Raw genomic sequence first — 20,630 nt, 5'->3', positions numbered from 1 at the left:
TTGGATCAGTGCGCCACATTACAAGAAAACGTGCCCTAGTTCGTGTCAGTAGTAGAAATCAGCAGTCTCTCTCTCTCGCTCTCTCTTGCGCGCGCGCTCTCTCGCGCTCTCGCTCTCTCTCTTTTCTTTTACGCACGCCGTACTCCAGTGAAGGCAACGGCAGTTCAGATCAGATTTCACATTGAGCTCCGACCAGCTGAGAGAGAGACAGCCAGAGAGCAGAGGAGGACTCGTGTCTCCGCTTTTCTCTCCGATACCCCCGCCAGGAAAAAAAAAGCCCCAGCGAGGAGACGACCGGGTGCGCGGCGCAAATATTAAAAAACACCACCGGGATTTTTTTTTCTTCTTCTTATATGTATTTTTGCAGGATTTCAGCAGCGAGAGCGCCACAGAGAATTAGATAGAGAAGCAGAAGAAGAAGAAGGAGAAGAAGAGATGGACGAGCAGACGAGGTTGATGCACTCTCACACGGGGGTAGGCATGGCAGGGCACCCCGGCCTGCCGCCGCATATGCAGGAGGGCAACGGAGGGACGGACGGCGACGGAAGAAAACAGGACATTGGAGACATTTTACAGCAAATCATGACCATCACGGATCAGAGTCTGGACGAAGCTCAAGCCAGGTAAAAAATCTTCTCCTGTCTACTGGAGGCGGCGGCGGGAAAAACTAGACACGCGCTACGAAAAGGGAAAATTAAAATAAAAATGTGTATTGCTAAATTTACAATACACGGCGGTGAAGATGGGACTTTAAATGTGAGAGCTTTTATTTTTTTGCACAGCCGTGTGCAAAAGCCGATATAAAACAACGATGGCATGCCTGTAAAATTGGCTTCACATTTCAATAAGTCACTGCCGAAGGAGAACATTAAAGTGTATGAATGTGGTGTCATTACTGTGACATGCCAACGGGTCGCCCACGGAGAGTATTTATTTCTTTTTTTTTCTAAAGCGCTTTACCTCTCAAACACAGTCAAGGTGCGTTCACGAGACCCGACATATTACGGCTAATAATTTATTTTTGAAATGTAATGACCGACCAGCAGTTTAAAGTGGCTCACAGCTCGTTTACAGCGCGGCGACCAGATGCAATGTAACTTTCTTACCTTGTGATACACATTTCATCCATTTTGTGTAATTCACTTTAAATGAAGCGAAGACCCAAAGTTATGCATTTCAAATGTTTTGTTTTATTGTCAAAGCTGGTCAGAAAAAAATAAATATGAATTGTATAATTTTATAATAACAGGACAACAGACGAAGCTAAATAAAATGCTGCACCAGTTACTTTGCACATGTGTACATCTTAAGTTGCTGTTAATCTGAAGTGTGAAGAATAGCTGTATTATTTGGGCCTGTAATTGTAGCATTTATCTAAAAGGTAAAAAAAATAAAATAGAAATGATAGTATAGGCAGCCTTGTTGTCCAATAATAGGTGTTAGATGTAATATATGTGTCTGTGGTTTGAATCTGAAGCCACTTTTCTGTTTCAGGAAACACGCTCTCAACTGTCACAGAATGAAGCCAGCTCTTTTCAATGTCTTGTGTGAAATCAAAGAAAAAACAGGTACGTTCACGTTAATTCTGCACCACGAGCAGGGGAAGCTAAACACTGGCACCGCTGTTGTCCACACACTGTCTACCAGAACCGCTCCAGGTCTCCCCAACCGCCTCAATAGAATACAGTATTTGTTCACTCATGGAGCATGTGGCTCGCATGAAGAAAAAAAAAAAAAGAAACACCAGAGAGGCACCAGCTCTTGTGAGGGCTATTTTATCATGGACGTGTAATGTGCTATTCAGACTCCGATTCACAAAAGGAGAACCCCTGATGTTGGATAGTCGAGTCACAACACAATTGGCCATATAAATTTCACTGACATGTAAGACATGTGTTTCCTCCTGTAGCTATAAAGTCTGCATGTTTTTAACTCTTTCACAATAGGATCTGTGGACAATTACCTCGAGCAGTCCTTATCAATTATAGTGTCAAAATATGAATGAGGAGGGTTTTTTTTGGGGGGGGGGGGGGTTGGTTTTTAAACAATGTTTTATTGTGGAATAATAGAGAGTATTGAGCAAAATTGTCACAAGCGCGTTGATGTCTCCCCTCGCGAGTTAACTGTCAAGCCTGGTGAAAACGTCTCTTTCCATCCTGTATTGTGCCTCTCTCTATTAAAGCAGTTGTGAGAGAGCGTGTCAGCAGAATAATTGCTAGGAGAGAAATAACGCAACATAGGAGAGGCGTAAGTCATGTTTCCAAAAAAATCAACCCCCCCCCCCCCCAACCCCTCCGCGTGACATCTTCTAAAATTGCCACAGATGGAATTCGGTGCACCTCAGACTGACAGCGTGCCCTCTCGTCTTTTTTATTTATTTCCCCGACGCTCTACAGGACTCCTCCAAAAGTTACACCGCTGAGAGACATTGAGTGGCCGCAGCGTGCCGCTTTGCTTCGGAAGGCAGCGCGTTCTGTGTGCGTTTCACACTCATTAGTGCATGAAATCAAGTGGAATGGCTGGGAGGATGAGGAGGGGATTCTTCTCATTGTCTCCAAGAGTTGCACTTGCTCACACTTGACCTCTGCGGGGCGGCGGCGGCGGTGGAGGTTTTTCTTGTGTGTGATCACACACACCTCGCCTGGTGCTTTCATGGATGTTTTCATTGAGGTTTCTTTTTTGTTTTCCATTGAAGCTCACCTCGCTGCCTAACCCGCAAGCCCCGGCAGTTTATCTTGAGTCGGCCTCTGCCTCGGGAGAGAGCAGGGGGGCCTTTTTGAAGCCTGCTGGCTCGCTCCTCTGCTTTTTTCTTTTTTTTTTTGTGTTGTCTTGGTAGGTTTTCTTTTGGAGGGGGAGTGACACAGTTATGCATAGTGTTTTACTCCCCGGCGCTTCTCGTGAGTTCATCCAAAGTTCGGCTCTGCCGAGAGTACAAAGTAGCTTGGACCTCTTCCTGCCTGCACAGCCATTCTTTTCCCTTTCAGCTGGCAACCTATAAATACGAGGTGCAGCTCGCTGGGAGCTCCACGCAGGAGATCTGGTGCTCGTCTTGTTTGTGTCGTCTTCCTTTTCATCCAGTCGGCTTTGTTCTAAGTTTTAGTGTGGAGCGCTTCACGGTTAATCACGGGTTCAAACAGTTTTCTCTAATTCTGGTATCATTTTAGGATTGTTTTTATATCACTTCAAATGTACTGGTATTCTCAATAATCCTTCTGCTAATCCTGCTGGAGGTTGCTTTGCTGTTACGGTGCTATGGTATTAAAAAATCACCACGAGTTCAGAGTCATCATGCTCCAAACACAACTTAACCTTCGTCACTGTCAGTTTTAGTGTAAATAAAACAAGATCCATTTCCACACACCGAGTCTGTCGAAAAACATCATTTCACTCACACACTGGGGGGAGAGAGAGAGAAAAAGCCTGGATATGAACGTTGTGCTTTACTCTTGCTTAGGTCCACTCATCAAATATAGAACATAGGCTTGATAATGAATTCCATTTTAATTTATTTATGTAGCGCCGAATCATAGCAGAAGTTATCTCAGGGCACTTTTAATTAATATGAATAGTATTTAACTCTCCTGGTTGAACTCAGAGTGTTGTGGAGCACTGTTTTGCTCGTGTGTCAGTAAATCTCGCTGGTTCAATATGAACCGACTTTTCTAAAACGTTTAGAGGAGGTCGCAGCTTGTTGCTCCCCCTAGTGGTTTGGTCTACTTTGCTAATTGAATTTAAACATTTATTAAAGTCGCCGACGAGGGTTCAAAATAATGTTTGTGACCTATTTCATTTCTTATTGAGTTGTGCTTTTCACTTCAGTTGAAGTTTTCTGAATTTGTAGCAATTAAACAACAGCTGTGACGGTCGGAGGCTGTTTGACCCGTTGCCATGTTGGGAAGTTAGTGGCATCATGGTATTTGTAGTTTTGAAGTTGGCACTAGTGAAACAAGTAATTAGATTTTCTTTCGACGGGAGGCTGAAAATGAAAGAATACATGATGCAACTCTGCTTGTTTTTGTGTTATTGTCATTATTCCCGCGTCTTAGTGATGAAACTGATTGGAAACAAACCTTTCTCGCCTCCTTTAACACTTCCCCAGTCCCACCTCTAACACCGCTTCAGAGTGTGTATAGACCGGCCGAGTCCAGCGGCTTCAGCCTCTCCTTGGAGCTGCAGTTGGAACTTCTTTGTCCCGACTACCACGCGAGCGCAGACGTGTGTGTGTGTGTGTAGCCACAGAGCCGCTGTTTGTTTGCTTGTGTGTGTGTGTGTGTGTATATTTTCTGTCCCCGGAGCGGCTGACAGCACCTGCAGGACACAATGCCAGTGTTGATCTAGGGCCTGAACTTCTGACCTGCTCTGTGTATTTTTACCGGGCTCAAGTGAGGGACGGCCAACAGAAATATTGTGCAGCATAAACAAGCACAATGGTGCAGCAGCACCAGAGAGGAAGGGACAAGGAAAACACACTTCAGTTAATCCACTGCTATTTTTTCTTCTTCTTCTTCTTTTTGGACAGACATCGGCTTCGTCTTTACCCGGTTTCATTCCAGGCATATTTAGGTTGTCTTTTTTACTTCAAAGGAATACTGTTTTTCAGACACGAGTGCATGAGTGTGTGTGTGTGTGTGTGTGTGTGTGTGTGTGTGTGTGTGTGTGTGTGTGCATTGCGTAGTACATTCCTAGGAAGAGACGAAGCATTAAATACACAAAGCATATTAATTATTGTGCTCATGTGTCCAAAATGTGGAGGTTCTCGCAGAGACTTTTCCAAATAAATAAATTTGACTCGGCTGCCATCGGCCCATGAAACCTTATCCTTCCACAAGTTAAGCAAAGAGACGCACAAAATCAAATATGACACGACTTAATCCAAGTTTTCACTCTCTATCTGTAATCTGTCCATCTGTCTGCGCAGATATCACAGATGTTTTGAAGGTGGACTGTTTTCTCTTGGTCTTCACCATCAGTTCTTTTTTTTTTATTTTATGATTGATGAAAAGGCCTCTTTAGATAAGCAAATGCTCGACAAACTGATTTGGAAAATGAGCCGCCTTGACCCCTGTAAACACTTCACCAACATCATAAATCTCAAGCGGTGTCAAACAAAACCGCTCCTTGACTGAGCTGCTCAGTAACTGCGCCGCTCTGACTGGCTGTTTCATTTGGACTTTTTTTCTTCTTCTCCCTCCCCAACCTCAACAAAAGGCCGGCTTCTCTCGCGGCCCCGTGTTTGTGTAGTGTAAGGTTTCCAGCCTCGGGGATCCTCCATTTATAAAAATGACTAGCCGAGTGATGTAATGTTATTTTGTGAAGGGTGAAAACGGGGTGTTTTACAGAGGGCGGCCGAGTTCGTGTTTGACAGGGTGAAATGAGCCAGGGGTCTGATTATGGAAGGTGCATGGGAGCCCTCACCACATCGACTTGTCAGTCCATTCAGGTGCTTGGCATCTGCCTATTTGTATTACAGCCGACCGCGTCACTGTGTAAACACTCCAGAGCAGCCTTCATGGGGGGATCAGGTAGCATTTCAGAAGTAGTGCGGTCTGGTGGTGTCGTGCTCAGACGATTGGTCCTTTTCATTGATCGGTCTATTGATGCAAAAATGAATCTCCGACGATTTTGATAAGTAATTAACCGATTAGGTCACGATTAAATGAACACGCCAAACATTCTCTGGTTCCGGTTGTTCGCAGCTTTTCTTTTCTTTGTATCATTTAAACTGAACGTCTTTAGGGTTTGGACTTTGTTAGTCGGGCAAAACCAGGGCTGCAACTAAAAATTACTTTTGCTAACACTTAATCAGGCTATTATTGTCTGGATTTATCGATTTATCTATAAAACCTTGAAATTTAAACCAGCACATTATCCGAGTTTCCAAGGTAACTTGGTCTTGTCTCTCCGACCAACAGTTTTGCTTTTTTTTTTTGCAGGTTTTGCTTTTAAAATGATGTAAAACGTTTAGTCAATTTTCAAAAGAAGTGCCGATTTGGCGTCTTCCTATCGACTAATCAATGAACTGACCAACCGCTGCAGCTCTAGATGAGACGTTTGACGACTCTGGAAGTTTGTGATTGACGTTCACATTTTATACACCGAGCAACTCATCAACTAGTTGAAAAAAAATATCAACAACTTTCCTAAAAATTAAAAAAAACATTGAAAGGACAGCAACTCACTGCTTTTTTCAATTACCCATCAATCTGTCTATTATTCTGCGATGTGATGACAATTCATTTAGAACAAGACATCCATCTTAAGTAGTATCTGTATTGGGAGTGTAAACCAGCAGATAGTAAACATGATTGTTGGCTTGTCGGCATGTATATGTGTGCTCTGATGGCTAACAGTATTCAGAGGGGGGGGGGGGGGGGGGGGGGGGGGGGGAATGACAAAATCGCCGCCACAGCTGTTTCCCCAATCTCTCTGCTTAATCATCCACTGAGAGAGAGAGAGAGAGAGAGAGAGAGAGAGAGAGAGAGAGAGAGAGAGAGGAAGACCTGAAGTGTAATTCTGCTCCGAGTTTGTAGACAACAGGGAAAAATGTGTATTGATCAACCGGCGTCGGGCACTTTTGCCTGCATTCGACGCAGAATCCTAATCACAGGATCATCAGTGAGTGACAGCGTTGTAAATGGAGCGTTAATACCATTACAGTATAGAACAATGTGCTTACATTATACATTATGCTAATTGTCAGTCGCCTAATTGATACGTGTTAATCATATTAAGGAGCTTAATTATAGGAATCTTACTGCGCCGCCATTTGTTAATTAACACTGACATCACACGTAGACGAGCAGAGCGGTGTGATTTCTCACCAAGAGAAGTTGCTGCACCCTGATAGCCCCCTCTCACACTTTTGAACTCATATATTTCCTGAACTGGTGAATGTTTTTGTTGTTGTTGTTGTATCCCCCCCCACCTGGCGGAAGGCCACTGGAATGCAGTTTGTAGGAAAGGTTTTAGCGCGGAGCGGCCGTTGCCAGTTGCGAAGATAACAGAACGGAGGCGAGATCCAAGTAGACGCCTCAAGTCTTCTGCATGAGCGTGGACGCCTGCGCCCAACGCGCCGCTTTCACGTCACTGTTTTGCTATTCTGCTAGTTAGAGGCTCTCTTTGAAATCTCAGTCCCTGCGGGTTTGGCCCGCTGTTTTTGTTGTTGTTGTTGTTGTTTTTTAAAATACAGGCCTTCTTAATACGTTACGAATTTAATCAAGCCTGCAAATTCGTTACGCACGTTAAATTGAACATGCAATGGCACATTTGGATGTGGTTGCCATACCAACTCCCCCACCACGACTCCCCCTCCCCCCCCTTCACCCCCCAGGAGTTCATTTTCCGTAATGTAGTGTTCGGAATCTCATTTCCTCCACTTTTCTAACCCCCCCCCCCCCCCCCCCCCGAAGCTGCTACTTGCAAACGCCACCTTCAGGCGTCCACTGTACGTTCGCCGTGAAAGGCTGCCACGGCTTTCAGACGCTGAGAGGGAGGGAGGGGGAGAGAGAGAGAGAGAGAGAGAGAGAGAGGCCTCTCTCCACGTAGTGGAAATGACACAAATTAATATACACTACTTAAACCAGACCAAGATTAATGGTTCCCTTTCGCTGCAGCTTAGTCCCACTGTCAGTTGCCGGGTGCTCGTTGGACAAAATCAACACTAATCAACATTTATTCCACTTTTGCCCTGGGCTCTCAGGAGTCTGGCAGGACTGCGTGCCCCCCCCCCCCCCCCCCCCACCCCCACCCCCCTCTTTCCCTCCCAGCAATCCACCCCTCCCTTTCGTCCGTCTCGCTACGCTTTTCACCTCTCATCCAGCTCCTCCATACATCACCCTCCTCACACAGCTCGGCTCCTCAGAGGAGAGTGCGCCCCCTCCTATCAGGCCACATTAGAGTCATGATAGATTTTCTCTTTTCATTTGCATCTGATATTTAACACGGCAAAGCAGTTGCTCTGTCACTTTAAAGTATGTGAGTGTGTGTGTGTGTGTGTGTGTGTGTGTGTGTGTGTGTGTGTGTGTGTGTGTGTGTGTGTGTGTGTGTGTGTGTGAGTGTGTGTGTGTGTGCACAAAGTTTTTTTTTTTTTGGGTCGTGTGTTTGAAACATTTCAGCCAGTAATCTTATCCGTGCTGCATTACGAGAAACAGGATATGCATTCACTCCTCACTTCCGAGTATGTGTGTGTGTGTGTGTGTGTGTGTGTGTGTGTGTGTGTGTGTGTGTGTGTGTGTGTGTGTGTGTGTGTGTGTGTGTGTGTGTGTGTGTGTGTGTGTGTGTGTGTGTGTGTGTGTGTGTGTCAGGTGGAGTATTTATGCAACACTTCATTTTCTGGAAAGTAGCATTTGAAAATACGGGGAAACTGCAACAAAGGTCGCGCTGTAAGACGAAGTTATCACATGAGTGTTTTTCCATATGTTTTGTCCTAAAAGAATACAAAGTTCGATTTCCCCGGTCCAAATCAGTGCGTTCGTTAAAACCTTCCTTGAGGGGCAGCAGAGGCCTCCACAGATCTGCTGACTCGTCTCTGAGCAGCAGAGGGGCCCTCCTCTCAGAGCGACATTGAGCCAAGGCTCACGATTAGCCGAGCTAACGCGGGACGCGATTCAACTACAGTGTGTCATTCGTTCCATCGGCCGAGGGACGATTAGGAAGAGACGTGGCTGAAATGTAACAGTGTCTATATCCCGACTGTAGACATAGTAAACTTGACACTATTCTTGTAGCTATTGTTGATTATGTTGAGTAAATATCAGCTGTTACTCACTCTAGTTGGGTTTCCCTCAGGAGAAAAGTTTCTCATATCTCCTCAGTTACACTAACATACAAAACATTCATGCAAATAAGAATGCACATCTTCACATGTCTCATTACGTTAAGATCAGTAGCTTATCGTATCCAGATTCCTGGATAATCAACCCATCTGATGTCCCTTTTTGTTTGAAATTTGAAAGACTGTACAAATGTGGGGCGAAAAAATTAATAATTCAATCCATAATCAGTTGTTAAAAAATCCACAGTGTATGAATGCAACAGGTGGTGCCTTGTACTCCAGCGGGAGTTGTTTGTCAAATGCTGTCGCAAAAAATTTAGAAAATTAGCAGAAACCATCTGACAAGCATTTGGGATTTAACATAACAAAAGGGACCGAATTGTGGCTGAACGTGAGGCTGCTGACTTACAGTCCCCTTATCTTGTGATTCTACACTATTCAGATGAAGTTCGAATTTGTTCAGAAAAGGCCAGTTTTGATATTCATCCCTTCTTTTCTGATAGTAGGAAAATTCTAGCCTCACCTTCAGATTTTCATTCATGCAGCTATTGTCTTACCCCGCTAGATGTGCTGGATCTATTCCCAGCATGCATTGGGCTGAAGCCAGGGAAACACCCTGATGTGGCGACCGGTCCATCGCAGCAGTTCACATTTTATTAACGCCCAGTAATCTGAGGTGGGTTCCCTCCCGCAGCAGTCTGCGATCTAGAGATTGCATGTTGCCTCTTTCCCCTCTGAGGATGAAATTGTGCAAACAGCTGATGCCTCCTCTCCTACTTTGCCAAGATATTCGGCGCAGTGTTGTCCATCTTGCAGCGCCGCGCGCGGCCAGGGGCACTGTCATGGCACCAACTGGCCTCATTGAAGTGACACCGAGTGCTTTGTCAGCTCTGTGTCTCAGGTGCCAACCTGCGCTTCCCAAAATAAACTGTCATGCAGCGTGGCAGGACGGAGAAATGTCGGAGAACAAATGTTCCATAGCAGAAAGGCATTGTGGTTTTGGACGCCTTCCCAGTGCCGACGCCAGCGACATGGCGGGGGGGGGGACTTAAAGCGCGGGGTGTGATCGTCTGCGGCGTCAGCGGGGGGGTCGCAGCGGGCGCAAAACTTGGGAGTTTCATCCGCACTCACGAAGCCTTTTCTTTGCCTTTTAAGTGGTTTTACTTCACGGCGGACCTGTTAGCTATTGACATGTCTTTGCTATTTGCAGACATCCTCCTCCAGAAATAGCTTGTGCTTACTGTAGTTAGCTCCTCTTCCTGTTTTATAAATGGTCTGTCACTTTCTCTCTCCGCGGTGCAACATTACACCAGGAGAGTTAACGCTGGATGTGCACTCGGCTGAAGTCACATTCAGCGGCTGGTGTCAGGAGGTCGGAGAGGGCCGGGCATGTGGAAAGTCACATGCAGAGACGCCTCGGCGACCTCCGGACTGTAACCACCGGCCGCATCTGCCCCCGCCGGATTTGGCCCCCGAGCGTGGGATTCCTGTTAGATCTCGGGCGTGGCCGTGACATTTTTATGACTAGTGGACTGAAGCAAAGGTGGGAGTCACAGAGGCTTGAAATGGAAGTTCAGTCCTCACCTCCATTAATGAGGAACCAGAAGCTAATCATGCAGACAGGGAGGGATTCTGTAGCCGTACAGCGAGAGAGGGATAATGATGTTTCACTGAACATGGGCTGCAGCAGAGCTCTGCAGGTCGTGATGTGAACGGTTGTTTGAGGCAGGCTTGTCTAGGAGGTGGTTGAAATGGAGCCATTACTTGTTTTTCTAGGGGGGGGGGTTTGAGAGAAACGTATTTTCTTCCAGGTTACGGTTGCAGTTTTAAACACGTGATTAACATAAATTAAAACAGAACAAAACCACAATAGAATTGCTCGTGTACGTTTCGGCAACAAAACCACTTGGTTAGGTTTAGTAGAACATCGTGGTTTGGCTTGAAATAAGTATGTTTTTTAAGTAGCAGACTTAAATTGGAATAAGTCAACAGTGACATTTACTTGAACATGGGACACGAACAGCGGTCTCACGGGTCCTGGGTGTGACCCACCCATTCACACAGACCTCTCTGCTCAGAGCTTTGCGGACTTTGATGAGAAACTTTACCTCCAACAAATCAAGGCAATGCAGGTCTAATAGGTGCTAATGCTAATGCTGCGTGCGCGTCATATTATTCAAAACACAATTACGAATTGCAATTTTGAGACGTAGATCGCATATTTCTGACACCGACAGTATCTCCCCCTCGGTGACAAAAACCCCCTGCAGTTTGTCTGTTGGCAAACCACTGGTAGTTCCATAAAAATGAAATCCAATATTAACACGGATACAACAGCTTTGGCTAATTTAAAGGATACAAATCTCCAACACAACAACACCGGCTGATCTAGCGTGTTGATATGGCGTAGCTACAAGGTTAGCAGTGGCGCTGGATTCATGTGCACTCTTTGTTTTCTGTTCTTCCCATTATGCCATTAAGTGTTACTCACAAACTCTTGATATTATCTAAAGACATTAAGTCTGCTGACAGCATTGATTGTATTATGGGGGACATTGGGCTCAGGGAGGTTGTAGTTATGGAATAGTTCATGTTTTAAGGGCTTCACTGTTGCGATGGTTGCCCCCTTAACTCCCAGTGGTGCTGGAACAATTTGGAGATAAAGTGATGGACAAAAAAGATGAAATCAGGAACAAATACTGGTTCCAGCTTCTGACGTTTCTATATTTATAAATGTAACACATTTGTGTTCTTTTAAACGGACAAGACGAGCAATTTCAAAAGCATCGCCAATGTGATGGGCACCTCTTACTATTTTCTGTCATTTTAAACACTAAACGATTATGAGTCAATCAGAAAATAGTAATTGGGAGATTAATTGATAGTCAAAGTAGTCATTAGTTGCCGTTCTAAAAGCCAGCTGGCCGCCCTGTCACCGCCGTCCCCGCTGATAAATGCACATTGCTCCTGCCTCGGCTGTAAAAGGATCGTGTTGATAAGTTAATATTCCGACAACAGACATGAGATAAAGAGGTTTTAGGAGTTTGGAGGATAGCGTAACCTTGATAAAACGCTCATCTCAGTGACATTGATTCTCACCATCCATCTTCGTCTGATATGAAGTATGCAAATGGTGGCATCGGCTGGGAGTGGAGTACAGTGCTGTTAAATGGGCCATTTCAAATGTTCTTTGTACTATGCTGACTTCCAAAAAAATTTCACTGTCAGCCGGCTCGGCTCGTGCTGATGTCTTTCCGGAGACACTTTTGCACCTTTTATCCTATATCTTCTTCCATTTATTCGCCCCTTTTTATTTTTTTTATCCCCCCGTCTCGTCCCTTCCCCTCTCCTTGGCTGCTACACAAATTAGGTATACTGACTGTGTCAAGAATGGCTACTCATGAAATATTAACAGCTTGTAGAGAATTTTACATCGCTACATTTCTCCTCATTTTTTTGAACTATGTCAGCACGGCACTGTGGAGCGTTTATTTGTGCGAGTTCAGGCAGGCTATTACCCTACCAGCTTTTTCTTTCCATGTTTTCACACGATATCCATCAACCCTCCTTCCACAAGCATGCATTCTACCTCACCCCAAATGGAAGCGAGACAATATTCCGGTGCGTTTATTTCTACCTGCCACATCCTGGGGTACATGAGCTCGGGATACAATAACCTCAATGTAGCGAGGTGTTTATTGCCTTATGAAAGTGGTAATTATCCTCTCATGAGTGAGATAAGACCAAATACGTTGCGTTAAACAACATATGGGTAGTTGTAAAAATGCCTGCGTGGAAGTTAAAACCTGAGCTGACTGTGATAAACACCGAGTCCAATTAGACGTTGTTTAAGATCAGTATTCCTCAACACTAATCTGCGTCTGAGAGGCTTCATTTTCTTTTTTCCGCATTTGTCTTGAAGACGGTTTATTTTGCTTTCTTTAATCGCTGGTCTCCTAACGCATTCAACTGAGTGGGTGGGGATGGTCTCTCTCTCTCTCTCTCTCTCTCTCTCTCTCTCTCTCTGTTGGATGGCCCCTTTAAAAGATGGAGCTGTCAATCATCTGCTGGCTTCCCAAGTCCTGAGAGGCAGCATAGGTCCTCACTGAGGGACCGGAACAATGACTTTTGTTGTGACACATGTGCATTTCTGTTGAGCGTTCAGTGGACAGTGTGTTACCCTGTAATTAAATTCAGCCCTTCGTTCTGAATGAAGCTAAAAGGGAGGCGCACGGACGGTTGTCCAAATAACAGAAATGATTAAATACAGATCAAATTATCCTTTTTCTTTTTTTTTTTAAAGAGTCATTTGAGTTTATTACAACATTGTTCTTGTTTTCATGGGTCTGCTCTTCATCTATGGCTGTTATATGGTGATGTTATACTGGCGTACTTAAGTAACTGATGACATCTGTGAGCAGACTGAGGGGGCTGTTAAAAATTGCAAGAGGCAATTTATTTTTTCATAAAACAGAATTCATTGATTTAACCATGCAATGATATCAGAAAAGCTAAATAACAACAACACAAGGCGACACAAAAGGCTGTACAAAGAGTACATGTATTAATCAGAGCACTCACATTAGAACATATGAACGAATCTCTCTCTCTCTCTCTCTCTCTCTCTCTCTCTCTCTCTCTCTCTCTCTCTCTCTCTCTCTCTCTCTCTATAACCACGCGAAAAGCAAGTAGGCTAAGAAACCAAACTGAGCGGCCTATCGATCTCCTCCAACAGCTAACCGATAGCGACGTGTGTCTCAGCCAAGTTTTGAGAAAAACACAGATGCAATTCAGCCTTTTAGTCATAAATACTATTATACCAGACTCCAAAAGATACCCGAGCTGCTATTATTGACATCATGATAATGTCTCCCAGTATATATTGTGATATCACCCAACATCCTCTGACAGTTCCAAAAGAACAGCCATTAAAAAATATTTCTTCTGTGACTGCTTTGTTGCTGTTAAAAAAAAATGGAGGGAAATGAGTTGATGAGGTGTATCCTCCTCTCTTATCATACGTAGCTGGGACTTGCTCTCCTCTTGACTAATGATGATGTGTGGCACAGGTAGCTGTCAGCGAGCCGTGATTAATTAAAAGGGAAACTAGGCCAATTAGTCATATTGTTCTAACCGTGGTCAGTGAGCAAGGCGGGCCGCACCGGCCGATTCCTCCGCCGTACCTCCAACATCCACAACGCGTCGGGTTCCATGCAGTTCCATCTGCGTCCCTCTGCTCAGGCCTGCCTCAAACCTGGTAACAATTAAGACGGCGTCCGCTTTTTGGAATGGGGATCGGAAATTTAAGCGTGCCGAGTTCGAGGTCGACATATCGTGTCTGCCGAGTTGGAAGCCTCATAGGAGTCCTTTTCGCCACTAACACACATTTCAAACCCTCATTTGATTTTTGGGTCTGTTTTCTTGGCGGTCCAACTGTGCAACAGTGATTAGCATTGTTGAGGAGCCGGCGGCTCACTGCACGCTGCCTGAGGCTTCTCAGCTGCCAGCTGCAGGGTCTCGGTACAGGCCCAGCGAAGAGAGCAGAAGTCTTCGCTTGTGTTTGACGGCCACGCCGCTCCCAGCGTGCGTTCTGGCCCCTGTCAGCGGCCCCTGTCATATCTGTCTCGGGGCCTGTCCCGACGGCCAACCCGGTACCCCCGCGTCACAAAGGCGGGCTCGTCCTGGGAGAGACAGGTGTCAGCTAACCCCGGGCCCCTCCCCGCGACCGTCCGTGGGCAGATGCCCGCCGTGACGGAGCCTCACACTTGAAAAAGGAGGAGGGTCATCTTCCGGCACCCAGTCGCAGTCGCCGCATCGCCAGAGACCCGAGCTCCATCGGCGCGTGAGAGCGTCCGCGTGTCAGATACGGAGCATCCGCCAGAGGAGACTGTCCCAGTCCAACAGCATTACAGACTGGGGCTGCCTGCTGACTGACTGACTGACGCGCTGACTGACAGCTTTATTGTGTCCTTTGAGGAACGGGGGATGAAAGGCTCTCGCGAAAAGAGGCCTTACAAACACAGACCATACTCAGCCGTGCTCGGGGAGGAATTGCTCGTCCCTTTGTATGCATTGTTGTTCCTTTGTGCAGAGTCCACGTCTTTTAGCTGACAACACTCTTTTTTTTCTAATTGTGCAAAAGCAGCTATGGAGGAATCTGACATGTTGCGTTCCGAGGACAAAGCTGCAGCACCAAGGGAATCGGGAGTTTCATTAGGAACTCGTATTCGCTTAACTTATTTGAGATAAAAGATGTTTAATGATAGTAGAGGACACGTGCTTAGCCAAGCTACCGGTCTAACATAAGTAAAACAAAAAAAAGCACCAAATATGTCCATATCTTGATGTGTAGAACTATTTGACTGAGCAATGGCACCGCTAACAAAGCACGGCTAATGTCAGTTACGAGTAGATGGCGTTTCCTTCGAGCTGTTTCATGGAAAGCTTTAAAACGAGCCTTTGATACTTTCTGCTGAACAGCCAGTGTGGTCACAACGATCAATTACAGGATCAATTTCACACACACACACACACACCCACGCACACACACACACACACACACAGAGAGGTTCGATTACAAGCATTTAAAAATGATGCTTTCTCTCTTGTTGCTAGCACGTGCGTTGACCCAATGTAACACCGTATTAATGCTGTGACACCAAAAAATGTCAGCCATGTCACTCTATACAACTTGCTTGTATAAAGGGGGGGGGGGGCTTAAGTTCTGTTATTTCAGAAGCAATTTTGTCAATTTTTTGTCGCAGCTCTACCTGTCGAAGAGCGCCATTTTCTTATTCAAAGAAATAACGTAATAGTGAAAGCCAAATGACTAATGCAGCCGTTCCTCTCCCCCCATACTCCGGGGCTAGCGTCTCTTGTTTTTCCTCTCGGCCTGATATTTTTGTAGTCATCCAAATTGATCCACGGTGAAGCCAGACAGAAAGTTTGCTGTATATTTAATGTCTTTCAGCAGCCACATTAAGAGTGCAGTTTGAATGGTTTGGGGGGCGGGGGGTGGGCTGTGACATTAATATTTAATTGCAGCCGTGTATCTGAATGCTGCAGGAGCGCCAAGTGATGGATATTTTTAATGATATGAAGAGTGAAGCCCAGAAAGATCAATGCCGGCGAGCTGCACACACACACACACACACACACACACACACACACACACACACACACACACACACACACACAGTGTCTGTCAAAGTGAATATATGGGCCTAGCGAGGATGATTGTGCTCCCACACTAATATTGTTTTGGTCCATAAGCCGTCTGGTCTGATCTTATGGGCTGAAGGTCTCCGGCCCAGATGACTCTGTCCCCTTTGCTGGTGCTGTCAGAGCTGACAGTCCTCATGTTTATTTCATTTTGCGTCTGGGCTGTCTCGTTTCCCTATCCTCCAATGTCATTAACGCTCGGAGCCAGGACCCTGCAGTGGCGCGCCTAATGAATTCCTCTGCGGCTCCTCGCTCCCCACCTAGTTACCCCAGCTCAAGGTGTCAAATTAAAACAGCCTGGGAAAAGACGGCGAGGAGCCGGCTCTTGTTTGCGCGCGCCTTTCATTGCGTGCATGTCCCTCTGTTGCATTATTTAGTTTGTTTGGGGGCAGCGATTTGTTTTAAGTGGGTTAGGATCGAGAGAGCTGTTGTTGTTGCGTTCGCCCCGGACCATCCAGAAACAAACAAGCAAAAAAATAAACGTCTTCATCTCGCAATTAGAAAAACGAGTCGACAACAAACGGCAGACAAAAGGCGTGGAAATGAGTTTGATCCAGAGCCGTCTCTGATGTCAGCGCGCCGCTTTAACCTCCCTCTTAAGGCTTGTGGTGTCTGCGCGTCACTCGGTGAGGGATTGCCGCTTTCAACGTTTGGGATCTCTGCCATCATTTTTGGGGGAAAGGAATCGACAGTGGTGCGGACGCCTGGGTGACTGCTAATTGTGCGTATTTAGTTGTCATCGTGATAAGCGTAACGAGGCCAGGCGTCTTATTGAGCTGTGAGGCTGCAGCTGTGTGTGTGGAGGGAGGGGGGGTCTCTTAGCGTTCACCCCACCATTGATGGAGCATCTGAACTTGAGCATTTTTACATTAAAGCATGTATAGCGAGCATGCTTTTGTTAAGGCGGCGGTCTACTTTATGCTTACACAGGGCGAGGTTAGGCGAGGCCGGTGCTGTGTTATGCATGATGTCCATACGCCGGTGGAGACCCTTCAGAGTGTCAGAGGAGCAGGCCTCGCTGTGTGGCTTCTCTCTCTCTCTCTCTCGCTTTCTCTCTGACAGCCCCGGAAGATGGAAAATGGTGTCAATCAATTCATCAGAGCAACACGGGTGGCTGTGCAGCGAGGAGAGCTGGGGGGGGGGGGGGGTGCGCGGTGACGGCGGCGTGCAGGAGGAGCGCGGCACACCATTACGGCTCCCTGCCGCAACCGATTCCCCTCATCCGCTGTAGCTGACGCTGCAGTGCCCTTAATGGACTGACTTGACTTGACGACGCGTCGGTTCCACAGATAACAGAAGATTCCCGCGGAGCATCCGCGGCGATCTGTCCTTTTTTTTGTGGGAGTGTCTGAAGGGCCTCCTCTTCCTGGCGCCTCCATGGGCTCTGTATGAGTCCCTGCCGTATTTGGGACAACTCGCCACGGCTTGTTAGACCAAAAGAATGCCGCTGCGTTAATTAAAGACATGTAAATGTGCTCGAGTGGGCCGCATCCTCGCATTAAGGGGAGATTTGCAGAATCGTCTGCGTAATCTATTTTAATTAAGGATTAATTAAAAAATAATGGGGATTTTATTTTGCCTGGCAGACTGGTATTTTGGACACGATTCTGGCGTCTGCCGCGAGCTCGTCAGCGGAATATTGAGCTCCTCGGCCCGCTCCTTCAGGAGCACAGGGAGGCTCCCAAGGTCTCCTGGAAACAAAAGCTCTGCCCTCTCCTCTTTGGAAGAGAAAGAAAACAGACATTTGCTCTGGGAGGGAGTGGCCAACGCGTTGGCTTAATTACATTTTTTCCACCCCCAACCCCCCCCTCTCCTCCCACCTCCTCTCATCTTCACCCTCACCCATCCTCTCCTCTCTTTTTCGGCTGGCAGAGCAGCAGAGTGGCTCTGAGACACGGAACACTAGTTGTGCTGGCAATTATGTTAATGGGATGCTATTAGGCCATGATTCCGTATGAGCGATCGGGGAGAAGAAGAGCCCCGGCGGCAGAAAATGATAACGGAGCGTGCGCCTCGTTGATACCGCTCCAGCAGGATCATTTGCATAATGAACCCTCCCCACTAACGAGGGGTGTGGCCTCGACACTGAGCTACTTAGAAGGCTCAGGAGTCGCAGCGTGAGGCGAGCCGACGCTGAGAGCACAATGTGACAAAAAAAGATTCATGGACTTCGCAAGTCGTTCCGAAAAAAAGAAAGAAAAAAAAGAAAAGCCCACTTTGGCACGAGTGTGACTGTGGCATGCAAATTCCTCTGCTGGAGTCTCTGCAAACTCAACTATACAGGCCCTGCTCAGTGTTTCCCGGAGACATGACAATGCAATTCCTCTGTATAGCACGCTCTTATCTTGGAAAGAAGTGAATGAGGAAGTGTGCACGTTGCTGGTTCTGTGGTCTAATTGAGTCCAACCCAAGTTGTTTTACTTGCTCCTGTGTGGCGTGTGTGGCACATGTGGCGCGTCGTCTCGTCTGGCACTATACATTCTGAAACGTCTCCGGCGTCTATAATTAGTTAGAAATCAAATATTCATCATGCTGCTGTTGTCAATTCATTCATTTTCCACTTTCAACCTTTCTGCTCAGAGACCACACTTTGCATTGCATGCAAAGCAAACACGCACACACACACATACTGACACAGTGTGGCGTTTTGGGCTGTATGAATCACTAAGCTATAAGAAGGAAGCTACCTTAGGGGCACCGATGCCCCGTGGATTCCCTCAGCAGCTAAAATAAAACAAGCCGAGCGGGGATCGCTCCACTTCATTCACACCGCTCCATTTGCTCAACGCGCTGCAGTCTACGGTGGCCTTTTTATTGCAGCGACGCTATTGATCCCAATCCTAACAATTTGCTGTTAATTTGGTCGCGGCGTTTCATTTACGCGCGCCTCCTCTGTCTCGACGTCTTGATGTATTATTGGCGTGTCCGCGCGGCCTGTCGTCTTTAGACGCGGCCGCAGGATTTGATCAGAATGATCTGGAAGGCCCAAGGGAGGACATTAAACACCCAGAATGCCCCTCAGGCTGCTCTCCCCCTCCCCTCTCTCTCTCTCTTTCCCAACCTTTCATTCCCCCTTAATGAGAACTCCTCCTAATTATTTCAGTGGCTGGAGCGTGGGGACATAGCCGGAGTTAGATCCCCTGCGCTCGGACGTGACTGCGATGCTGATGAAGGCAGGGGATCAATAATTTAAGCGCTAGCCTTAATGGTGGAGTGAGGAGAAAGCGATACATCTGAGTCAGAGATTACATTTATAAAAAAACAAAAAAAAAGAAATAAAACGGCACAGCTCCTGGAGTTAACTAGAAAACCCCCCTGAATGTGTTGGCTGTAAACAGCGGACACATTTATGTTTTACTGGAATCCTTATCGCTCTTCCTCTAAAGCTAAGTCTGCGTCTAAGTGCTTGTTTACCTAGCTTTGTATATTCAATTATTGCAGTCTGCAGAGTCACTCTGGGAACGTCTCGCTTGCCAAATGATTTGCATTTGAAGTACATGGGGATATAATTGATTTAGAGGCATGAATATTGATGGTATCTTATCAGCTCGGTGCCCATCCCTCAAACCGCTCGGTGCAGGAATAATGGTCCTCCGAGCATTTTTCTGGTCATCTTGCCTTAGCGGATGCACACATAATCTTTAAGTGTACAGAGCCTCGGCTCCATGAAACCCTTCCATCTCCCTCTGGGGAGGCATCCATGCATCTTTTAAGGACTCTTCACATCAAGAAGGCCTGGGCAGAGTACCCTGCAGTCTCTCGCTCAATTATTAAAGCCGGGATTTTGACGCTCTGTTTTTTAACTTTGCCTTGGAAGGGAGGAGGAGGAGGAGGAGGGAAAGGGGCCACAACATGCGAGAGGACAGTAGCCAAGCCAAGCCTCACACCCTTCCCCTGAAAGGAAGACAGAGATGGTGACAATTTTCCAAGGCAATTTAGTACAAGATTTTAGATTTTTTTTAGAGACTTGGAAGAAGGTTTGAACCGTTCATATGGATTTCATATTGGAGACGTTCCCTCTTCAAACAGAATGATTCACTGCGGGTTACATTACAGTTTTTCCAGCGCTGCATATGCTGTCACTTGTGTGATAGAAAAGAGAGAGAGCGAGAGAGAGAGAGAGAAAAAAGGGAGGCTGCATCCAATTATAACAGGGGGGGGACACATTTGCTCACCATGTTTCCTCTGATTGATATGCGAGGGCTGCGGTCGGAGCTCTAACCGAGTCCAAGTGGCTCGGATTGAAACGTCACTTATTGACTGGGCCCGACAAACAATAACATCAACAGCAGACGTCAGTGTGTCGGTTTGCCAAAGAGGCAGAAATGATGAATGAACTCGTCACGAAGACGGGACCTCACGTTGTACTCGTGGTCGCTTGTAATGCAGGAGGATTTAGTTATTGCGTACAGACTACAGAATCACACTTGGCCTCGATTGGATGTCATTGTTTATTATTTCATTTGAAGCGCCAAGGAAGTCGTGCGAACGCCACAAGCGGTTTAACCGGTGGCAACGGCGCCGCTCATAAACTCCATCCATTGTCTCTGTGAATTGCGGCTGCCTTTAACTCTGATTAAATATTGATACCCATGTAAACACTCGTGCCATATTGAGCACTTCATTCAGAGTCAGG

At 46.4% G+C, this 20,630-nt stretch overlaps 1 protein-coding gene across 4 annotated transcripts in view; it reads left to right on the top strand.

Moving 5' to 3' along the window:
* Positions 1-336: 336 nt before the first annotated feature.
* The window catches only part of LOC306694597 (pre-B-cell leukemia transcription factor 1-like), a gene marked incomplete at its 3' end in the record, with an annotated part of 55,902 nt that continues 35,608 nt past the window's right edge, over positions 337-20,630 (top strand). For all 4 annotated transcript variants that reach the window (XM_079157510.1, XM_079157509.1, XM_079157508.1 and 1 more), the window contains exons 1-2: positions 337-623; positions 1,495-1,568. In XM_079157510.1, the coding sequence (XP_079013636.1) occupies positions 436-623; positions 1,495-1,568 (262 nt within the window). In that variant the 5' untranslated portion in view covers positions 337-435. The remainder of the gene's footprint in view (positions 624-1,494; positions 1,569-20,630) is intronic.

This window comes from Pholis gunnellus, assembly GCF_910591455.1.
Source record: "Pholis gunnellus genome assembly, chromosome: 4".
Classification (NCBI taxonomy): domain Eukaryota; kingdom Metazoa; phylum Chordata; class Actinopteri; order Perciformes; family Pholidae; genus Pholis; species Pholis gunnellus.
Note: the sequence above shows the minus strand (reverse complement) of the source record. Positions and strands in the feature narration are given on the sequence as shown.